The sequence below is a fragment of the Hevea brasiliensis genome, chromosome 9 (genome assembly GCF_030052815.1).
Source record: "Hevea brasiliensis isolate MT/VB/25A 57/8 chromosome 9, ASM3005281v1, whole genome shotgun sequence".
NCBI classification, from domain to species: domain Eukaryota; kingdom Viridiplantae; phylum Streptophyta; class Magnoliopsida; order Malpighiales; family Euphorbiaceae; genus Hevea; species Hevea brasiliensis.
The window spans coordinates 6,318,923-6,337,248 of record NC_079501.1 but is presented as its reverse complement, the minus strand read 5'-3'; the positions used below and the strand labels follow the sequence as shown (position 1 = coordinate 6,337,248).

At 41.1% G+C, this 18,326-nt stretch overlaps 1 protein-coding gene across 1 annotated transcript; it reads right to left on the bottom strand.

Moving 5' to 3' along the window:
- Positions 1-14,253: 14,253 nt before the first annotated feature.
- On the bottom strand, positions 14,254-17,358 carry LOC110656403 (uncharacterized). Its single transcript, XM_021813137.2, has 3 exons — positions 16,890-17,358; positions 16,349-16,764; positions 14,254-15,682 (listed from the first exon to the last, which is right to left on the bottom strand). Exons 1-3 carry the CDS (start codon positions 16,950-16,952, stop codon positions 14,434-14,436), a joined length of 1,728 nt encoding a protein of 575 aa, XP_021668829.2. The 5' UTR covers positions 16,953-17,358; the 3' UTR covers positions 14,254-14,433.
- Between the last annotated feature and the right edge of the window lie 968 nt (positions 17,359-18,326).

Here is an 18,326-nt window from a genome sequence, read left to right as displayed (position 1 = left end):
AAGGCCCATTTGGGCCCAATATCAAGAAATCAACCTGATGGAGTCCGGCCATAAAGTGGACCTTTCAACGGGGAGTTTTTGGCTCACCCGACCTGTAAACAAAATATATCATCAATTGGGGAGCTCAGCTCACCCTCCACATACTCATCAGCATAAAAATAAATGGGAGCTCAGCTCCCTCATCCAATCCATCAAACAGGCACATCATTATATGTTTACAGGTCCAACATGATAATAATATTATAGACCAAAATCAAATAAATACTTCTAACACATGCGAAAATTCTAAGAGTTAATAAAATTACACAAACATTGATAAATAACCTGCGAGGAAAGGAAGCAGGTTAACCTCAAAAATATCTTCCTGTGGCCTGGAAAAATATTGAACAGGAGTGAGCGTTCGACTCAGAGAGTAAAATATCAATTTTAACCATAATCTCTATAACTATCTAAAACTAATGCACCCTGTAGAGTGAAATGCAACATCAACAACATTTTCACATCATAACATCAAAAAGGTAATTTGGAGCACTCACACACCCTGTAGTATCAATCATAATATATGGGAGCTGATCCCCTATACAGCTCTCTTAAATCCAACCTGGTGCCAGCGAAGAACTCAAGTCGGACTTTCGCTTAATAAACCAAATCGGGGGTCCCAGCGAAGAACTCAAGCCGTGACTACCCTCCGAAGGATCGGGTCCCAGCGAAGAACTCAAGCCGTGACTACCCGTCCTATCCATAGTCCACACCACATCACACGCATGCCAACGCACGCACACTGCTCCAAATTACCACAACAACATCCATGGCACTTTAACAGTTATCAATGCAACATAAATCGTGCCTAAAGTTTATCTACATAGATATATGCATATAAGTGATGCATGAGCTTGCTTGAACATATAATAATAGTGAAATTACAATTAAAATTAATATTTTACTCACAGACTTAACAACGGTTACTGTGGCGGCTGGGCGGAGGAAGAAGTCTGTCCCGGCTCACCTGATAATTACATTACAATTATTTAATACAAATGACTCAATACAGTCAAGAAAAAGACCAAATACGTCCTAAGTCGTGCCGAAAATCCGGCAGAGTCTCCCCTATACCTAGGACCTACCCAACCTGCAAAAGGGCTCAAAACGCACTTCTATATTCACAATCCATATATCCACAACTCAATCACATCACATAGCCCCTCCTGGGCCCATCAAATCAATCATCCATCACAATATGTAAAATTTCAATTTAATCATCATAATTGATCATTTTTGCAAAAACTGTCCAAACAAGCTCTAAAAATTCTAAAACTTTGCCCCGCGGTCCTTAGCAATATTGCTAGGCTATTGCAAAAAGAATCATAGTTTTCTGAGCTACCACGAATATTTTATGGATTTTTAATCCTATTTAAGCACTAGAAAATTACGAAAAAGCAAGGTTCGGGTTTACCTTTGCCGATTTCGACTTCTGGAACGCGCTCGGGATGTCTGACAATGGGGAGGCAGCCAAAACTTCGGTCCAATTCGGAGACTTTTCCGGTAATCGGTCTGTCTGGCCGGAAATTCACAGACCTGGTCAACTGTCGAATTTCTGTGAATTGAGGATACCTACATGAAGCCCACAACACGGGGGTTAGTACATAAATTTTTCAGAATTTTCTAAGCTCATTTAATGCTCGGAAAAACACTGCGAAGTTCCGTGGGACCCACCGAAAAACGGTGTCGAAAAAATTTAAAATTTATGTCGCCGCGAAGCTCTCGACGAGTGGAGCGCTCTGGTACTCTCGGTTTTCTCGTGGGATTCACGGTTTGCGAGAAATCTAGCCCGAAAGTCAAAATGGGCTAAAACTTCCCGGGCAAAAATTGGACAAACCGCTCAATGGATTTCGGCGTTCTTGATGTCTATGGAAAGCTCTCGCCGAGTAGATGATTTTAGACATAAGACCCGGTCCAATTGGTGGCCGGATCGGCCGGATTTTGGCCGGGAAGTCAGCGTTGCTACGAGGCCGTTTCGGCGTTTGAGCGGTGGCCGTAGTGGGGAGGACCAAGGTGGGGCGTCGGCGAGGTGGGAAGGCAGGGGAGGCGGCGGCGCGGCAAGGGGAGGAGGGAGGAGAGAGAAAAGAGAGAGAGAAGGGAGAGGGGTCAGACGCGCGCGGAAGGAAGAAGGGTTCGATTCGATCGGTCCGATTCAGGATACAAAATTTTAAATTTTTTACTCTGCCTCAGGACCGAAAACGAGGTCCAAAAATTCCAAAAAAATTTCAGAAAACTCAGAAAAATACGTAGACTCCAAATATATTTTTAGTTTTGCCACGTGGTCTTTAAATAAATTTTTAAAAATCATTAAAGTTTATATTTTCAGAAAATCGAACCCGATTTTTAAAATCTGAATAATCTCAAAAAAATTCCTAAAATTTAAATAAAATTAAAATACCAATAATGATCATAAAATAATAAAATTTGAAATTTTGAGGTGTTACATTCTTCCCCCCTTACAGAAAATTCGTCCTCGAATTTTACACAAGGCAGAATAAAGCATATGATTACACATTGAACAGATAAGGGTACTTGCTACGCATGTCCCGTTCTGACTCCCAGGTGCACTCTTCCACTGACTGACTCCTCCACAAAACCTTGACCATAGGGATCTGTTTTGATCTTAGTTGTCTCACTTGATAGTCCACTATGGCTACAGGTTGCTCCTCAAACGTCAAGTTCTCTTTTAGCTCTATTACCTCCGGCTGTAGTACATGAGAAGGATCTGGAATGTATTTCCTGAGCATGGAGATGTGAAATACGGGATGAACGTGAGAAAGGTTGGGTGGTAGCTCCAACCGGTAGGCAACTGCTCCAACTCTATCCGTAACCTCAAAAGGTCCAATATACCGAGGTGCCAACTTGCCCTTCTTTCCAAATCTCATGACTCCCTTCATCGGAGAAACCTTCAGGAATACATAGTCGCCTACTGCAAACTCCACATCCCTCCGTCTGGGGTCTGCATAACTCTTCTGCCTACTGAAAGCTGTTTTCAATCGTTCCCTGATTAAGGGAACCATCTCTGATGTGTACTGCACTAGGTCTACATCATGCACCTTCGCTTCCCCCATTTCTGTCCAACACAGAGGAGACCTACACTTTCTTCCATATAGTGCCTCATAGGGTGCCATCCCTATGCTGGAATGGTAATTGTTGTTGTAAGCAAACTCCACCAAAGCTAGCTGATCATCCCATTGACCTCCAAAATCCAAAATACTCATGCTAAGCATGTCTTCCAGTGTTTGGATTGTCCTTTCGAACTGTCCGTCTGTCTGAGGGTGGAAAGCCGTATTGAAGTTCAACTGTGTGCCAAGTGCCTCCTGTAACTTTCTCCAAAACCGAGAAGTGAACTGGGGCCCTCTGTCAGATATTATGGAAGCTGAAACTCCATGCAATCTGACAATTTCTCGAATGTAGAGTCGGGCGTACTGTGCCACCGAATACGTAGTCTTCACAGGCAAAAAGTGAGCTGATTTGGTTAGACGGTCCACAATTACCCATATCGAATCATATCCTCGCGTGGTACGAGGCAACCCAGTCACAAAATCCATAGTGATCATTTCCCACTTCCATTCTGGGATAGGGAGCTCTTGCAGCTTCCCTGACGGTCTCTGGTGTTCAAACTTCATCTTTTGACAAGTCAAGCACTTGGACACAAAGTCTGCTATGTCTCTCTTCATGCCATTCCACCAATAGCTATTCTTCACATCATGGTACATCTTGGTGGAACCTGGGTGGACATTGTACAGGGTATAGTGTGCCTCTTGCATGATTTCATTTCTGAGATTGTCCACATCGGGCACACATATCCTAGAACCTTGCACAAGGGCGCCATCATTGGCAAACCCGAACTTACCACCTTCACCTTGCTGTACTCTTTCTATGATCTTCATCAATTGTTGGTCTCTGTGCTGGGAAACTCTAACTCTGTCCCGCAAGTCTGGCCTCACTGAAAAATGAGCCAACAATACCCCCTCATCTGAAAGATCTAGGATTAAACCTTGATCCATCAACTCATGTACCTCCTGAATCAATGGTCTCTTCTCTGCTGAAATGTGCGCTAAACTGCCAGAAGATTTCCTGCTCAAAGCATCTGCCACTACATTGGCCTTCCCAGGGTGGTACTGGATAGTGCAATCATAGTCTTTCAGAAGCTCCATCCATCTCCTCTGTCTCAAGTTTAAGTCCCTCTGTTGGAAGATGTACTTCAAACTCTTGTGGTCGGTGTATATCTCGCACACTTCACCATACAGGTAGTGTCTCCAGATTTTTAGTGCAAAGACTACAACCGCCATTTCCAAATCATGGGTGGGGTAGTTCTGTTCATGCCTCTTCAGCTGTCTTGAAGCATAAGCCACTACTTTTCCATTCTGCATCAAAACACACCCTAGGCCAACTCTGGAGGCGTCACAGTACACGGTGTATCCTTCACCACTCATAGGTATTGTCAACACAGGGGCGGTGGTTAGACACTCCTTGTAACAACCTCCCGGTAACCACTCCGTACATCTTACTGTTCCGGTGACCGGTGTCGGTCCGGACAGCTAGAACGTTCGGAAAAATAATTAAACTTAAGAGAGGGACCATAATTAACTCAAATATTAATAAGAAACACTTAGTAAAGATTTTAGAAATAAAATACAACCAAGTCAAACGAGCCAGTGCCCAAGCGATGGGTAACCGGAGGGAAGTTGCGGTTCTCGCAACGAGGAGCCCTAGACCCGGGAGAAAAATTATAAAATAATTTTTGGGACTCCAGAGAAGGGTCATTGAGGTTCCTATGGCATTAGAATGCCAAGAAAATACCTAGAAAAATTTTTCAATCGGTACAGCCAATTTTGACCCGTTAAGCCAAACAGAGGGCATTTTGGTCATTTCGCCTTCGGAGGTGATTTTTGGCCGACTTGTCCAGTTGAGTAAATAATTAATATGACATAAAATATGAATAAACATTACTAGAAATTAAATTGAAAATGAGTAGTGGAGGAAAGAAAAGAAATTGAGGAAAAAGGGCTATTTATGACATCATGGTGATGTCATTTATAATTACCAACCAATCACAATTAAGCACCCATTTGACTAACAAATTAAAGAAATAAGTAAAGACTAAAGAAGACCAAAAACCAGCAGCCATCCCTCTCTCCTCTAGTGCAGCCGAAACCTCTCCCTTCCACCCTCCATTGAAGTTCAATCAAGCAAGCTCAAATTCCTACCTTGTTTCACCATAAAATCTTAACCTCACTTCATTAAAATTTTACCCTACACCTTAAACAAGCTTTTGGCAGCCTAGAAAGTGAAGGAAAGTGAAGTTTTGAGTGAGGAAAAATATGCCCTAATCAAGGTTAGTGCATTAGATACTTAAAACTCCTTATTTTCATGATTTGCAATTTGAATTGAGTAAGAATTGTAACTAAAATGAACAAGAATTATGTGTACACATACTATGAATTTTTGGCAGCCCTTGTGAAGGAATTATTTTGATTGTTTTGATGGACTTAAAGTGGGCTATAGATCAAGTTTAAACCATGTGTGTATGTGATTATTGAAGGAGCTAATAATTAAGGTGTTGTGAAAACCTATAATGGAACTAGGGTTTTGAAGAGTGAAAAATTGGCTTGGCTTGGGAAATTGTTAGAGCACATTTTAATGGTCAATTAGTGACCATTTTAGGTAAGTTGACCATAATTAGAACTGAAAAATAGTATGGTAAAGTGAAGGTGAAATCTGCCCTAGGACAGCAGCAATGGACTGAGATTTCAGTCCAATTACACAGCCATAACTTTGGCTGTGTTGGTCCAATTGGTGTTTGGACAATTGGACATGAAACTAGGCTTATAATGGCACATTTTTGCTGAAGAAACCATGCCCAAAAGACCAAAGCAAGAGGACCAAAACTTGGCCCCAATCCGGACACCCTGCAACTGATTCTGCAGAATTGACCAAATGAACAGTAACTGTTCATTTGGTCATAACTCACTGCAGATTTGGTCAATTGACCTGAAATTTTTATAGAAACAAGTTAAGACATAGACAAACAACTTTCATGAAGGAACCTACCCCAAATTATGGCCAGAACCTAACCCAAATGACAGTGAAAGTCACTGTTCATGTTACTGTAGATATGGTAATTTCTGCAGAATGCAAATCCGGCCAGCTGTGGTTTTTGGACCATATCTGGAGCTACAAAACTCCAAATGGAGTGATTCAAAAAAGGAAATTCAACTAGACAAAATAAGGAACAACTTTCATGTTTGTCATTTCTTCAAATTCCCACAGCAACAGTGTCCAATGGAACAGTGAAATTGACTCACAAAAACTGAAAATTCTGCTTGTGTTGGTTTAAACTTTGAAATGGCATAAATGCTTAATGCCAACAAGTTTGGAATGCCAAATGTGGTATGTTGGGAGTGCCAAAGTCAATGTACATATTTTTATTCTAAAAGTCAACATTTTTGTTGACCAATAAGATGAATAGTGACACTAAAAATTTGAAATTCACAAATTGAAGAATTTAAAAGTTTCAAATGCCCTAGTATACCTAAAAAGATTGGTTTGGATAGTTTGGCATGCCAATAGGGTTCAGTTAGCAGTACTGCATATGGCAATATGCCGTTCTGTGATTTTATGGCTTTTAGCCATTCTGACCTTGCATTTAGACTTGGCCTTGTGCCTGAGATTATTCTGACTTGGTAGTTACATTTGCCTGCCGGGTGATGCATATGCGACCGATGGTGTGACGGCCCGAGGTATTAGATACCCAGTACCAGTTTACCCGTTATCCAGTCCAGTCGTCTAGTGTAGGTTACTTGGGATAGCCAAATAAATAAAAGTGGACAAAGTAAATAATATATAAATACCAAGCAAATGAAACATATACATTCACTACACATTTAATTTCTTGCTATTTTCTTTTATTATATTATTGCACCACTAAGCATTATTGCTTAGCGCGTTGCTTTTGCCACGCGTTGGTACTGGAGATACAGATCGTGAGCCCAGTAGACCGCAGACTGGGTGAGTCCATCCTGCGATTACGCACGATGTGTCCGTGTCACCTCGACCTGCAGTGCATTGGTAGGACATTAGGTGTCATTTTGACATTTTGTAACTTAACTTTGTTTTCTCATATGTAATTAAACTTGTGTAATGTATATTGATGTTTATGTAAATTATGGAAATTGTACTTGTGAATGGAAATGTAAATGTTTACTTGTGATTTATATGTGATCATCACATGTGATGGATGATTGAGAACTGGAATTGAAATGTTGTTGAGATCTTAATATTGAGAATTTGTTGATAAATGAAGTTGGGATTGTTTGGAAATTATTTGGAAGTGTTTTTAAACAGGTTCCGAAGAACTGTTTTCTCCATTTTTAGCCGGTACTCCGCCGGATTTTCTTTAAAATTTTCGGAACCCCAAATAAATAATAATTTCGATAAATGGTTTAAATAAATCATATTTCATAAATTAGCTTCAAAAGCATGACATAAATTAAGTAAGGTATATTAGAGTGTGCCAGTACACCGTGTGGCATTACTTACTCGGGTATATTGTACACGGGTAAGGGGTGTCACACTCCTTAAGCTTCTGGAAGCTCTTCTCACAGTCATCTGTCCAAATGAATGGAACATTCTTCCGAGTTAACTTAGTTAGGGGAGCCGCTATCCTGGAAAAATCTTGCACAAAACGCCTATAGTAGCCAGCTAAACCCAGAAAACTTCGCACCTCGGTGGTATTTGTAGGCCTAAGCCAATCGATTCTGACTTCAATTTTCTTGGGATCCACTTGAATGCCGTCTCTTGAAACCACGTGTCCCAAGAATGAGATGTTTTCTAGCCAAAATTCACATTTCGAAAATTTGGCATATAGCTGGTGCTCCCTCAAAGTCTGCAACACCATCCTCAAGTGCCACACGTGTTCTTCCTCGGTCTGAGAGTATACCAAAATGTCATCTATGAATACGATGACAAAACGGTCCAAAAATGGCTTGAACACCCTGTTCATCAAGTCCATGAAGGCTGCTGGTGCATTAGTGAGTCCAAAAGACATCACCAAGAACTCATAATGACCATACCTTGTCCTGAATGCCGTTTTGGACACGTCCTCATTCCTGATTCTCAACTGATGGTAACCTGATCGCAGGTCTATCTTGGAAAAGAATCTAGCTCCTTGGAGCTGATCAAACAGATCATCGATCCGAGGAAGTGGATACTTGTTCTTCACAGTCACCTTGTTCAGCTGTCTGTAGTCAATACACAACCTCAATGACCCATCCTTCTTTCTTACAAATAGCACCGGAGCACCCCAGGGTGAAGTGCTCAGACGTATGAAACCTTTGTCCAACAGCTCCTGTAGTTGCTCCTTTAACTCTTTTAATTCTGCTGGGGCCATCCTGTAAGGTGGCATGGATATGGGGTTTGTACCCGGAACAACATCAATGCAGAACTCTATTCCCCTTTCTGGTGGCAACCCTGGAAGCTCCTCAGGGAAGACATCCATGAATTCTCTGACAACAGGAACATTTTCCATGTTGACACATTCTACAGATGTATCTCTCACCAATGCCAAATACCCTTGGCATCCACGCCTCAACATTTTTCTAGTGCTAATTGCTGACACCAAGTTATATGGAGCCACGCTCCTATCACCATCAAAGCTAAACTCTTCCACACCAGGTATGTGGAAATACACCTTTTTTTTTCCTGCAGTCTAAGGTGGCATAATGAGTTGCCAACCAATCAATCCCCAAAATTACATCAAAATCCATTACTGGTAGAGAAACCAAGTCTGCTGGAAGGATCTTTCCATCCACTACTACTGGGCTACCCGGAAAAACTATGTCTACCTCTATGTTGTCACTAAGTGGGGTAGCTACAGACAAAGGGCATTCTAAAGTGGTAGGGTTTCTACCCAATCTCATGGCAAACACAGGGGAGACAAATGAGTGCGTAGCACCCGGATCTATTAAAACACGAGCCTCATAGGAACAGACCAGAAGAATACCTGCCACAACTGCATTTGAAGCTTGAGCATCCTGGTGGGTCAGGGTGAAAACTCGAGCTTGACCCCTACCCTGAGTGGCAGAACCCTGATACTGACTTCTACCTCCTGATCTGCCTCCAAATCCACGTCCCCCTTGTCCTCGGCCCTGTTAGCCACTAAACTGACTGCCTGCCATGCTGGAAGCACCCGGATACAACTGGCGAGGAACATTTGCAACAGAACCCTGTGACCCCATCTGTGGCTCACTGAACACGGGGCATTCCCTAGCAAAGTGACCTGGTTGGCCACACCTGAAGCATACTCCTGAACCCATCAAACAAGGTCCTGAATGTCCTCTTCCACACTGTGCACAAGGTGCCAAAGAGAATCTTGAACCAGACCCAGAACTACTGTACCCTGAACTGTGACCACTGCTGGATCCGTATCCAGGTCTGAACCCTCGAGGTTTGTGTCTAAAACCACTCTTCTTGTTCCTACTTTTTCCTCTGTAATTACTCTGGCCACCACTGTCTGGAGTACCCATTTGGGGAACACCGGTGGAACCCTCTGCTCTGTTTTTCTTTGCTCTTCCGCTGTCATCCACAACATAGCTAATCTCGATCTGTCTAGCTCGATCAACCACCACATCAAAAGACTGATCAGACATCATGGCCAGGTTCGCATACCTCCTGTCAAGCCCTTTTAGGAATCTCTTCACCTTCATAGTTTCTGTAGCTACTGCTGTAGGGGCATATCTGCTCAATTCGAAGTGCAGCATATTCATCTACAGACCTACCATTCTGTCTTAAGGCCTCAAAGGCCCACTGTTTCTGATCTCTGAAGCTTTCTGGCACAAACCGATTGATGAACAGTTCCACAAACTGAGTCCACGACAAACCCTCCCTCCGAGGTAACACGTAGTCATTCATCCATTGTCTAGGCATAGGCCCCATGACATGCTGTATACACTCTATTAGTCTTCTATCAGTCAACTGTAATTCTGTTCCTGCCTGTCTGCAGGAATCCAAAAACCGATATGCATCGTCTGACACATCATAAGTACCAGGCACTAACTTCTTGAAATTGATGATCTGTTTATAAGGTTCCCCTCTTGGTACAGTGGACTGCTGTTGCTGTGGAGAGTGGACCATATACTGCACCATCATATCGATGGTCCTCTGCAAACCAGCTAGAGTAGCTGCCATGGGGTCCATAGGACCCTGTGCCATAAACGACTGATCCTAAACTGGTGGCAGCTGCTCTTCTACTTGAGCAGCTCTAGGCCTCCTACCTCGCCTCCTCGGGGCAGGCGCCTCATCCTGTGCTGACACCTCGTCAGGCACATCTGGTTCTGGTGCAGTGGCAGCTCTCCTGCTTCTACGCATTTTCCTGAAATTCAGCAGCATTAGCCCACAAAAATCCAAAACTGCACATTACATAGCTCTATAGACTCATGTTTACACACAATATATAAAGCAGAAACTAGAAGCAAAGATGACGATGCAAGACGAATATGGATCCTATATTTCCGCATGTGACTCCTAGTAGACTCTTCCCAACACTTAGACAATTTTTCCCTAAGAATCGGGAGCCTAAGCTCTGATACCACATTTGTCACGACCCAACCTATGGGCCGAACCGACACTAGGACCTGGGCCAGCCTAAAGCCCCCGAGGCCCGTAGTAAGCCTAACTATTCATTAATCCAACTCTAAGGCCCATTTGGGCCAAATATCAAGAAATCAACCGGACGGAGTCCGGCCATAAAGTGGACCTTTCAACGGGGAGTTTTTGGCTCACCCGACCTGTAAACAAAATATATCATCAATTGGGGAGCTCAGCTCACCCTCCACAAACTCATCAGCATAAAAATAAATGGGAGCTCAGCTCCCTCATCCAATCCATCAAACAGGCACATCATTATATGTTTACAGGTCCAACATGATAATAATATTATAGACCAAAATCAAATAAATACTTCTAACACATGCGGAAATTCTAGGAGTTAATAAAATTACACAAACATTGATAAACAACCTGCGAGGAAAGGAAGCAGGTTAACCTCAAAAATATCCTCCTGTGGCCTGGAAAAATATTGAACAGGAGTGAGCGTTCGACTCAGAGAGTAAAATATCAATTTTAACCATAATCTCTATAACTATCTAAAACTAATGCACCCTGTAGAGTGAAATGCAACATCAACAACATTTTCACATCATTACATCAAAAAGGTAATTTGGAGCACTCACACACCCTATAGTATCAATCATAATATATGGGGTGATCCCTATCTGACTCTCTTAAATCCAACCTGGTGCCAGCGAAGAACTCAAGCCGGACTTTCGCTTAATAAACCAAATCGGGGGTCCCAGCGAAGAACTCAAGCCGTAACTACCCCCCGAAGGATCGGGTCCCAGCGAAGAACTCAAGCCGTGACTACCCGTCCTATCCATAATCCACACCACATCACACGCATGCCAACGCACGCACACTGCTCCAAATTACCACAACAACATCCATGGCACTTTAACAGTTATCAATGCAACATAAATCGTGCCTAAAGTTTATCTACATAGATATATGCATATAAGTGATGCATAGGCATGCTTGAACATATAATAATAGTGAAATTACAATTAAAATTAATATTTTACTCACAGACTTAACAACGGTTACTGTGGCGGCTGGGCGGAGGAAGAAGGCTGTCCTGGCTCACCTGACAATTATATTACAATTATTTAATACAAATGACTCAATACAATCAAGAAAAGATCAAATACGTCCTAAGTCGTGCCGAAAATCCGGCAGAGTCTCCCCTATACCTAAGACCTACCCAACCTGCAAAAGGGCTCAAAACGCACTTCTATATTCACAATCCATATATCCACAACTCAATCACATCACACAGCCCCTCCTGGGCCCATCAAATCAATCATCCATCACAATATATAAAATTTCAATTTAGTCCTCATAATTGATCATTTTTGCAAAAACTGCCCAAACAAGCTCTAAAAATTCTAAAACTTTGCCCCGCGGTCCTTAGCAATATTTCTAGGCTATTGCAAAAAGAATCATAATTTTCTGAGCTACCACGAATATTTTATGGATTTTTAATCCTATTTAAGCACTAGAAAATTACGAAAAAGCAAGGTTCGGGTTTACCTTTGCCGATTCCGACTTTGGGAACGCGCTCGGGACATTTGACAATGGGGGGGGCAGCCAAAACTTCGGTCCAATTCGGAGACTTTTCCGGTAACAGTGCATGCGTAGGAAATTCACTGGCCAATCAGTCGAATTTCTGCGAATTGAGGATACCTACACGAAGCCCACAACACGGGGGTTAGTACATAAATTTTTCAGAATTTTCTAAGCTCATTTAATGCTCAGAAAAACACTGCGAAGTTCCGTGGGACCCACCGAAAAACGGTGTCGAAAAAATTCGAAATTTATGTCGCCGCGAAGCTTTCGATGAGTGGAGCGCTCTGGTACTCTCGGTTTTCTCGTGGGATTCACGGTTTGCGAGAAATCTAGCCCGAAAGTCAAAATGGGCTAAAACTTCCCGGGCAAAAATTGGACAAACCGCTTGATGGATTTATGCGTTCTTGATGTCTATGGAAAGCTCTCGCCGAGTAGATGATTTTAGACACAAGACCCGGTCCAATTGGTGGCCGGATCGGCCGAATTTTGGCCGGGAAGTCTAGGCGTCGTGCGCGCGCTGCGCGTCCTTTCTGAGGCCATTTTCCGGCGTTTCAGGTGGTGGCCGGCCGTGGGGGAGGACCGAGGTGGGGCGTCGGCGAGGTGGGAAGGCAGGGGAGGCGGCGGCGCGACAAGGGGAGGAGGGAGGAGAGAGAAAAGAGAGAGAGAAGGGAGAGGGGTCAGACGCGCGTTGGAGGAAGAAGGAAGAAAAAGAAAAGGCCGGTCCGATTCGACCGGTCCGATCCGGTCTGGTTCGATTCGGTCGGTCCGATTCAGGATATAAAATTTTGAATTTTTTACTCTGCCTCGGGATCGAAAACGAGGTCCAAAAATTTCGAAAAAATTTCAGAAAACTCAGAAAAATACGTAGACTCCAAATATATTTTTAGTTTTGCCACGTGGTCTTTAAATAAATTTTTAAAAATCATTAAAGTTTATATTTTTAGAGAATCGAACCCGATTTTTAAAATCTGAATAATTTCAAAAAAATTTCTAAAATTTAAATAAAATTAAAATACCAATAATGATCATAAAATAATAAAATTTGAAATTTTGGGGTGTTACAATATGTAATTATTAATTAATAAGATTTAATTCAATATGGAATACCAACTTTTCATGAGAACCTTATAGCCCAATCCATTAAGATTCATAATTAGGTTTGGGAGTTTAGAAACCTAATTGATAAATTGCCCCAACAACCCAAACTCCCTTTTGCGGATATGAATCAGAATCACCATTATTGCCCTCTCCCACTAGGTCATTATTTTGTACGCTTACAACAGTGTCATGTGTGGAGAGCAAGAATGAAACAGTAACATATTCATGCCAATGCCAAAATGCCCAAACCTTCAATGATGGCGAAAGCGTAACGTGAATTGACGTCTTCTCTCTAACTTTATTTGTGTTCTTGTATTGAGTGCTTGATTAGACCATATGACAAACCCTTTTCCTCCCTTTCCCTTTGGCAGGGAAAAAAAAAAACAAAAAAAGAGGTCTTACTTCCCAGTAACGAGGGTGCTCCAAAGCCAATAGCATTTCATGATTTTCAGCCTAGACAGAGATCCTAGCTACAGTGGATAAAAAAAAACCTTGGGTTGGCATTAGCAAAAAATGGAAATCTAGTGGAATGTCAGGTGTGTCAGTTTCGTGGATAAACTAAACAGATAAAAAATAATTTGCAAAAACTACCCAGATAAGAAGACTCCAGATAAAACTGCTGCAACAGAGTACCCACTGCTGTAACAGAGTACCCAAGGTACCAATCTATTTCACCCACCCACCCATTAATATCACGTTTATGGGTATGTTCGGCCCAAATTGTTTTTTAAATAAAAATATTATAAAAAAATATAATTATAAAATTATTTTATTATTATAATTAAAATGAATTAAAATTAATTTTAAATTATTTTTTAATAATCTAATTAATATATTTAAAGAATAATTTCCTCAGTAAAGCTCATATGAGCTGAATGGCAAAGTTGGAAATAAAATATTACAGAACACAACTCCAAATTTAAGCCAAGCGAATCCGACAAAAGTAGAAACTGGGTCTGCATATTAAAATTTTGAAAATTATGTACATGTAGTGGATGAAAAACAAATAAAGATAAGGGTGACAAAATTTCCTGACGGTCTAAAATTTTATATTTTGTACAAAATGAACCAGAGACTCTACCGCCAGTAACATCTCCGAGAATTGTTGGTTACTTAGCAGCTCAATGCCTCACATTTCACTGGAATTGCACGGTTAAATCCAACTTGAGATAGTAAATTCCCAACTGCAGTGAGATCCCTGCAAAATACCCCTTGAAACATAGATGGATTGGAGGTCCCTGACGATGTTGCCACTTTATTTTCAGTGGGATTGATTCTATTATGACCTGATTTCTCTACTGTAGATAGATTTGACTCAGGTTTGGGATTCTGGGTCGTTTGCTGGAGTTGAATTGCTTGAGCTGCTTGTAGAGCAGCTGCGGCTTTCTTTCTCTGCTTCTCTGCGGCCTCTTCATTCATAATTGTAGCCATGACACCTGAGTAACCTTTTTGTAGCAATCTATAGAGCAATAATGCAGACATTTTCGCTCGATCTTTGACTGAATCAAGGTCCCTATCGTCTGCAAACTCACACCTCTCAATAAAATTGGTAGCCTTATCGGGCTTGTGCCTTAAGCAAAGCAACAAATGAGCTCTCTCTAACTCAGATCTTGAACACCCACGTGTCAGACCGATCAAAGCATAATAATCAACGTTTCCAGTCTCCCCGGAAGCAACCCTCTGCTTCAATTCTTGAATCTTGGTGGTCAATGCACAAAGTTTCCCTGGGATCTCCCGGTATCTCACGTTATGCCGCTTCCAGGCAGGACCCGGAAGCTTCCTATCCCGCAAGATTGAATTATACAACAGTTTCAAGTGTTCAAGATCGTGTAAACAATCAGGCAAGCAGCGGATGGTTTCAAAGAGCGAGGCTCTGGTCTCAAGTGCCTGAATGCACCTAGGGTCAAGGGCTAAGGTCTTGTTACAATCACCAATGGACTCTGCAATTCTACCAGAAGACTTGTATGCAAAAGCTCTGTGCAGGTAACATTCAGCCAGGAATCCCTGTGGGGCCCCGCGGCGGCCTTCCACAATCTTGGTAAAGTGGCGGATGGCTTCAGAATATAGGTCTGCGTCGAGAGCGGCCATAGCTGCAGCACGGCGGCGGAGTAGAAACTTGATGTGAGATAAGAGTTGGGAAATGCTCTCAGATTCGGTCAAAGTTCGCGGAGGGGTTGGAGGGGCCGAAGAGGTGCTAATGTCGCCGGAGATTGCAGAGTTGGAAATGGAGAAGCTATCGTCGGACCAAGAAATGCTTTCACGGCGGAATGCGGCAGTTGAGAGGCGTTTTCCTGTTTGTAGGAGGACCATGGCGTCCTCCATCAGGCCCAGATGGCAACAAGCTTGGCCTAAAACCAAGTACCTGTAACAATTGAACAGTGAAGTAAATCCATGAGTTCAACTGAATTTTGCTTTTTTTTTTTCATAATAATCTTGGCAAACAATCCAAGATCTGACTTTTGAAATAGAAATTAGGATGGGATTGATCTCAGTATATTAACTGAGGAGAATAACATAAAGCCTACCAAATATTTATATTTATTTGCCCATCTAAATTAGGAAATTTTTAAAAAAAAAATTAACAAAGTATGATTAGGAAACAAATAATGATATAGGCAAACGCACAGTTGAGATAAGCCATAATGGGTTCTCAACTTGACTCTCACCCCGCCCCACCAAAAATCAAAATAAATAAATAAAACTTTGTAGAAACCAGAGCAATTTCATGTGGTATTTCCCTTTATGAGTAAGGGACGCACTCTGATTGCAGAATTGAGAATTCCCAAAAGCACCTTTGTGAGCAAAGGACATTTTCATTGTTGCATTTTCAAGATCAAAAGTTGGAAATCCAATTATGGGCACCACCTCTTGTCCAAACTCAAATGCAAAAACAAAGACTGCCTCTGCATTTACTCAAACCAATAGAAACATGTTCACTGATCTAAACAATAAATACAACTCGTTAAGCTTGTACCAGAAAATAGAACTTTAAACATATACAACAATGCAAAGAAAACCGGAAAATTACCTCCACTGCCCTTCTTTCTCGCAGTTTTTACAAAGCCCTGCCATCACTTTCTTCTTCAAGTCCGAGACAGAGAAACACTTGAAACTCGGATCCGTTTCCGCTGTTCCCGAGGACGAGTTATTAGAAGGCAAAAGCTTGACTCGCTCTCTTGAAAGCTGCTGCGATGAGTTTTCGGAAGATACAGAGCCCGACTCATCATTTCCTATTTTTAGACTGGGAATGTAGTCTTGAAGCATATCAGCCACGTCCTTGAATCGCCTGAGGTAAAGCAAAGATCTAGCCTTCAGCTCAAGAGCGACTTCAAAGCGAGGAGAGAGAGCCAGAGCCGCGTCTAGAAGGTTCAAAGCAGAAGCAATATCGCTCTGTTCTTGGGTTGCAATGAGGTTTCTAGCGTCCTTAATGTAATTATCTACAATCTGTGGAGATCAATGCACAAAAGTATTATTAACGTACGTCCATGTATGCAAAGAAAAGCTAAAATAAGCCATACCGATTAACCCATTGAACCAGAGATAAAAGGGATAAAGGATCAAAAAAATACCTTTCTGTTGCTAAGCCACCAGTGCTTCTTTTCAGTCCCACTGAGGCATGGAGAAGTAGCCATGGTTGCTATTTTTCTTGTGGCAGAAGAAGAATCAATCACTAACCCTTCTCGCTGTGTAATCTACACAATGCACACACACATTCTTTGACCTCTGTAATGAGGGTAAGGGGAAGAAAAAAATATATAGGGGATAGAACGAGACGGAGAGGGAAAATGGGAACAGAGCGGAGAGAGAAATGGGGGTGATGGTTGAATGTTGATTTAAAATCTGTGCAGATTTCTAGTGTAAATAGGGGAGGTTGTGGAGAGCGGAAACAAAAGCCCAAAAATATATATAAAAAAAAGGTATATATTGCCAGCTTTGACCTCAGTGAAAGCTTTGATCCTTCATCTTCATAGCTGGCACCACACCATTCCTTAGATTCTCTCTCTCCCTCCACTATGTTGCCTATAGATGTAGAAGACTGTGACCCTAATCCTCCCTACACAAATAAAAAAAACACGAGCTCTAAATTTTTTCACCGGGTGTATCCAGTGAATTTCATGATTGTGACCGGATATTAGCGGTGACCCATCACTGGTCCTCAGGCTCCGGTTACACCACCGGAGAAAAGATACGACGCCAGCAAGTTGCCCCTAAAGTACGTAAAGACTATTCTGGTCTAACTTGGGATCAGTTAACTCATCAATTTACCTGTTTGCCCTCTGGTCTCGTAAGTAAAACCGCTGGATCAGAAATCCCGCTGTATTACAGTGTACTTCGATCATCACCTCATTCTTCACATTTTATTTGCTTCACAGCTTGTTTGCATGGGTGAACAGGGGAGAGGAAAGAAAATAATTAAGAGAAAATAATATTCATCAGATAATTTTATTTGTTTGAATTAAAAAAAAAGAAGAAAAATAAGTTATATTTTTTTTGAAAATTTTCTCTTTAATTTGAAAAGAAAATAAAGAATCAAATAGAAAAATAATTTTTTAATTAGTCAAATTATATAATTACTTTCTAATTTTATTATCTTTTTTTAATATAATTTGTAAAAAAATTAAAATAATAATTTAAATTATTTTTTTTCGCTCGTTCTCTTTCTAAATAAAAAAAGTTTATTTTTCTTTAATTCTTATTTTATTTTTCACTTATTTAAACATAAAAAAAAATAAAAAAGAGAAAATAAAAATTATTTTTCCTCTTTTATTTTCCTTCATTTCCTTCAAGATATCTAAACACAGTATTAATATATCCTCTATTAATGCAATTATTACTTTTATTGATTTATTTCTCCCAGTAAAAATCTTATTTTTAAGGGATAAATCATCCCCAAATAAAGATAGCAATAAATAAAATATTTATAAATATCATCCTACATGAATATAAATCTATTAATATTTAAAATATTTAAATTTATACTAAATTCAATTAATTCATCCTAAATT